The following is a 4,359-nucleotide window of genomic DNA, read 5'->3' on the forward strand; positions in this document are numbered from 1 at the left end:
TATGCTTTTACTTTGAAACTGCTATAGTTTCAAATTCTTTGGGAGTTAAATTGACAAATAGAATTCAACCTTTCTCTTTGAGTTACCATTATGTTTATTATCTTATTGTATTTGATTATTTAATTATATTTTTATTCTTTTTTTTTTTTTTTTCATTTCAGTTTTTGGATGCTCAAAGAATCCACAATCTTACTCGATATCTCCAAGCCTTACACAAACAGACTCTGGCCACTGAAGAACACACTACACTTCTATTAAACTGCTACACTCGATTAAAAGATGTGTCAGAACTTGATAAATTCATTAAGGTAAAGTCATTAGAAAGAAGCAGTAACAGAGCTCAACCTCTTTTACTCTTTTACTTGTTTCAGTCATTTGACTGCGGCCATGCTGGAGCACCACCTTAGTCGAGCAAATCGACCCCAGGACTTATTCTTTGTAAGCCTAGTACTTATTCTATCGGTCTCTTTTGCCAAACCGCTAAGTTATGGGGACGTAAACACACCAGCATCGGTTGTCAAGCAATGTTGTGGGGACAAACACACAAACACATACACACATACATATATATATATATATACATATATACGACAGGCTTCTTTCAGTTTCCGTCTACCAAATCCACTCACTAGGCTTTGGTCAGCCCGAGGCTATAGTAGAAGACACTTGCCCAAGGTGCCACGCAGTGGGACTGAACCCTGAACCATGTGGTTGGTAAACGAGCTACTTACCACACAGCCACTCCTGCACCTGTTCAATATGTCTCTAAAGTTCCTTCTACATCACTGCTCCACAACCGGTATGCCGCGGCACACTGGTGTGCCATGAGACGAAGCTAGGTGTGCTGCAGTGTAACCTGAATATAATTTCTTTCCCGATACTTTTAGTTATATTTTTTAGTTCAGGTGTTCCACCGAATTTTGAAAAGAATATAAGTGTACCACAAGAGAAAAAAAGGTTGTGAGGACTGTTCTACATAATTGCTTAATACCTACAATGGGTGCTGGTGTCAGGTAAAAAGCACCCAGTAAACTCTGTAAAGTGGTTGGTGTTAGAAAAGGCATCCAGCTGTAGAAACCAAGCCAAAACAGACTATGGAACCTTGTGTGGCCCTTGGCTTTGCCAGTTCCTATTAAGTCATCCAACCCATACCAGCACGGAAAAACAGGCATTAAATCATCAGGATGATTTTAGAATAGGGGTGACATGTTTTTAAATCTCAAGTTTAGAAACCTCCCTCATATTCAGTATTGGATAGATATAACTAAATTACTGATTCAATGCAGAAATTCGACACAGACATTTTTATATGAATAAATATCTGAGCCTGAAATGGCCAAATCTTTCTCAAATTACACTCCACTATCTTTGAAAAGAAAACATTTGATAATGTAGACTCAGACTTAAAAAGACAAGATGGTCATAATTGAACATTTTTGATCATAGGTCTGCTTAGACAGGACTGACCTGGGGCTAAACATGAACAGTATCAACATGGGTGTATCTGAGATACTGGACATGTTACTTAGATTGGTTCTAAGTAATTGATAACTAATTAATAAAAAGCAGATAGATACTGGACCTTATGATGAGTACTTTGGGCTTTAAGAGATATTTTAGTTAGCTGGCTCCATAATGAAAAAAGGGATGATAGCCTAGTAGTTAAGTTATTAGACTTCTCAATCAAAGGCTCGTAGGTTCCATTCCCAGACTAAATAGTACGTTGTGCCTATGGGCAAAGCACTTCATTTCATGATGTTCCACTTCACTCCGTTAAAATGAGCTGCAGAGTGGAGCTTCATAGACTATTACTCCAACATCTCATGAATGCAAGATATCAATAGCTTTTGATAGCTAGAGCACTCTTGATGATGGTGGTGGTGGTGGTGGTGGTACTTCTGTGTCTTTTTCTTCTTCAACATGGGGTCTACTAAAGGAGCCACTAAGTTGTTGCTTAAACTGTTAGAAATAGCTACCAAATAGGTCTCATCACATACTATCATCTTAAAAACAAGGACATATTAATGTAAGCTAATGTAATCTTAGATACATTATATCATTGCTGAAATACTTCTGGTATTAGATGTACTCAGCAGAACTTGTTAAGAACTATAACAACATCAATTAATCCTTTAGCATTTGAAGTACTCTTTCAAATATAATGCTTGTTTATTCATGTTGTTCTGAATTAATCCTGCACTATTCTCATAGCTTTGGGATCTCAATGATTATTTTTAGAATGACATCATAGAGTAGGTGTGAGAGAGGCTAGATCTGGCTGGTTTGAACATAAAACAGGTAAAATATTTTGGCTGGTTTGAATGCTAAAGGATTAGACCTTATTCGGAATACATAGAAGCTCAGCTTGTCCAGAGAATTTTATCTCATCTGCATGATTCCATAATAAAGAAATAAACCCTTTGTTTAAAAGACTGATGAATCTTAAAGATGCATCTACATTTGTCTATCTACAGAACATGAATGGACGGTTTACTTATGTAGAGTTGATCAGGAACTACAATGACAGTTTGAGAATGTGTGGGGTTACCAGAGGTGTTAGAAATAGTAACTGAATTTCTCTCAAATGACACAAAAACATCTTTAAAAAGGCAGGGGAATGACTATATTGGATAGTATAGCTTTTAGACATACAAAAATATGGGATGGTCACAGGGGGAATGTCTGTTCATTCTGAGTTGATCTGGGGATTATACTACTACTACTACAACTACAAAATCGACAATTAAACCAAAGCTTTTCTTTTTGTTTGCAGACAAAAGACAGGGAAGTTGACTTTGATGTTGAAACTGCCATCAAAGTGTGTCGACAGGCTGGTTATTATGAACATGCCTTATTTCTGGCTGATAAATACAACATCCACAAATGGTACCTGAAAATCCAATTGGAAGATATCAAAGATTTCAAGAAAGCACTGGAGTACATTGGCAAACTTAGCTTTGCAGAGGTAATTAAGCTATCATTTTTGCACCCCTTCCATTATAGCAAGACACCTGTTTCCTACCTCACTGTCTCTCTGTCACACTAACCTTTCATCCTCTGATACAAGTTCCCTTCCTCAAATGCCCCTGCCCCTCTCATAATTCCTTATCTTGCGAGTTACTTGGTGACCCTGTCAGTGCTGGTACCACGTAAAAAGCATCCAGTCCACACTAAAGTGGTTGGCATTTGGAAGGGCATCCAGCTGTAAAAACCATACCAAAACCAACCTTGCCTGTGCTAGTGCCGCATAAAAAGAGCACTAAGTCCACTCTGCTGAGTGGTTGGTGTCAGGAAGGGCATCCAGCTGTAAAAACCCTGCCAAAACAGACAGTAGTCTAAGGTAGTTTTCTTCCTGGCCGGCTCCTGTCAACCGTTCTACCCATGCATGCATGGAAGACAGATGTTAAACAATGATGATGATAAATCTTGTCTCCTTTCATCTTCAGTGAATTAACCATTAGTATTACTATTTAATATAAGTTATTAATAATGATTATAATTAATATTATTAGCAAACTAGATTTGTCTTTATATCTTTTCACTGTTACAGATTTTTTTTCCTATCTCCTTTTTTTTCTTCTTCAACCTCAGTTTTGGTTTTCATTCTAATGGCTTATCTCAAATAGAGCCAAGCCAACAATGCAGTGGATCGATGAAATTTTTTTGCCAGTACCACCTGACTGGCCTTCGTGCCGGTGTCATGTAAAAGCACCCACTACACTCTCGGAGTGGTTGGCATTAGGAAGGGCATCCAGCAGTAGAAATCATGCCAAATCAGATTGGAGCCTGCTGTAGCCATTTGGTTCGCCAGTCCTCAGTCAAATCGTCCAACCCATGCTAGCATGGAAAGCGGACGTTAAACGATGATGATGATGATGATGATGGCTTTCCTACAACTTGTAGCTCTGTACTGATGTGAGAAATCATCATCATCATCATCATTATTATTAAGACAGTGAGCTGGCAGAATCATTAGCATCATCATCATCATCATCGTTTAACGTCTGCTTTCCATGCTAGCATGGGTTGGACGCCAGACAAAATGCTTAGCAGCATTTCATCCATCTTTACGTTCTGAGTTCAAATTCCACTGAGGTCAACTTTGCCTTTCATCTTTTCAGGGTCAATAAATTAAGTACTAGTTATGCACTGGAGTCGATGTAATCGACTGGTCCCCACCTCAAAAATTTCAGGCCTTGTGCCTAGAGTAGAAAGGATTATTATTATTATTATTATTATTATTATTATTATTATTATTATTATTAAGAAGGCAAGCTGGCAAATCATTTAGCACACCAGGGAAAATACTAAGCAGTATTTTATCTGTCTTTACACTCTGAGTTCAAATTCTGCTAGAGT

General features: G+C 37.9%; 1 protein-coding gene across 1 annotated transcript in view; it reads left to right on the top strand.

Annotated features, from left to right (window-relative positions):
• Positions 1–4,359, top strand: part of LOC106876510 (vacuolar protein sorting-associated protein 11 homolog) — a 65,428-nt gene that overhangs the window by 27,359 nt on the left and 33,710 nt on the right. Inside the window, exons 13-14 of the mRNA XM_052975947.1 lie at positions 162–308; positions 2,774–2,965. Of these exons, the coding sequence (XP_052831907.1) occupies positions 162–308; positions 2,774–2,965 (339 nt within the window). The remainder of the gene's footprint in view (positions 1–161; positions 309–2,773; positions 2,966–4,359) is intronic.

This window comes from Octopus bimaculoides, chromosome 23, assembly GCF_001194135.2.
Source record: "Octopus bimaculoides isolate UCB-OBI-ISO-001 chromosome 23, ASM119413v2, whole genome shotgun sequence".
In the NCBI taxonomy this organism is placed as follows: domain Eukaryota; kingdom Metazoa; phylum Mollusca; class Cephalopoda; order Octopoda; family Octopodidae; genus Octopus; species Octopus bimaculoides.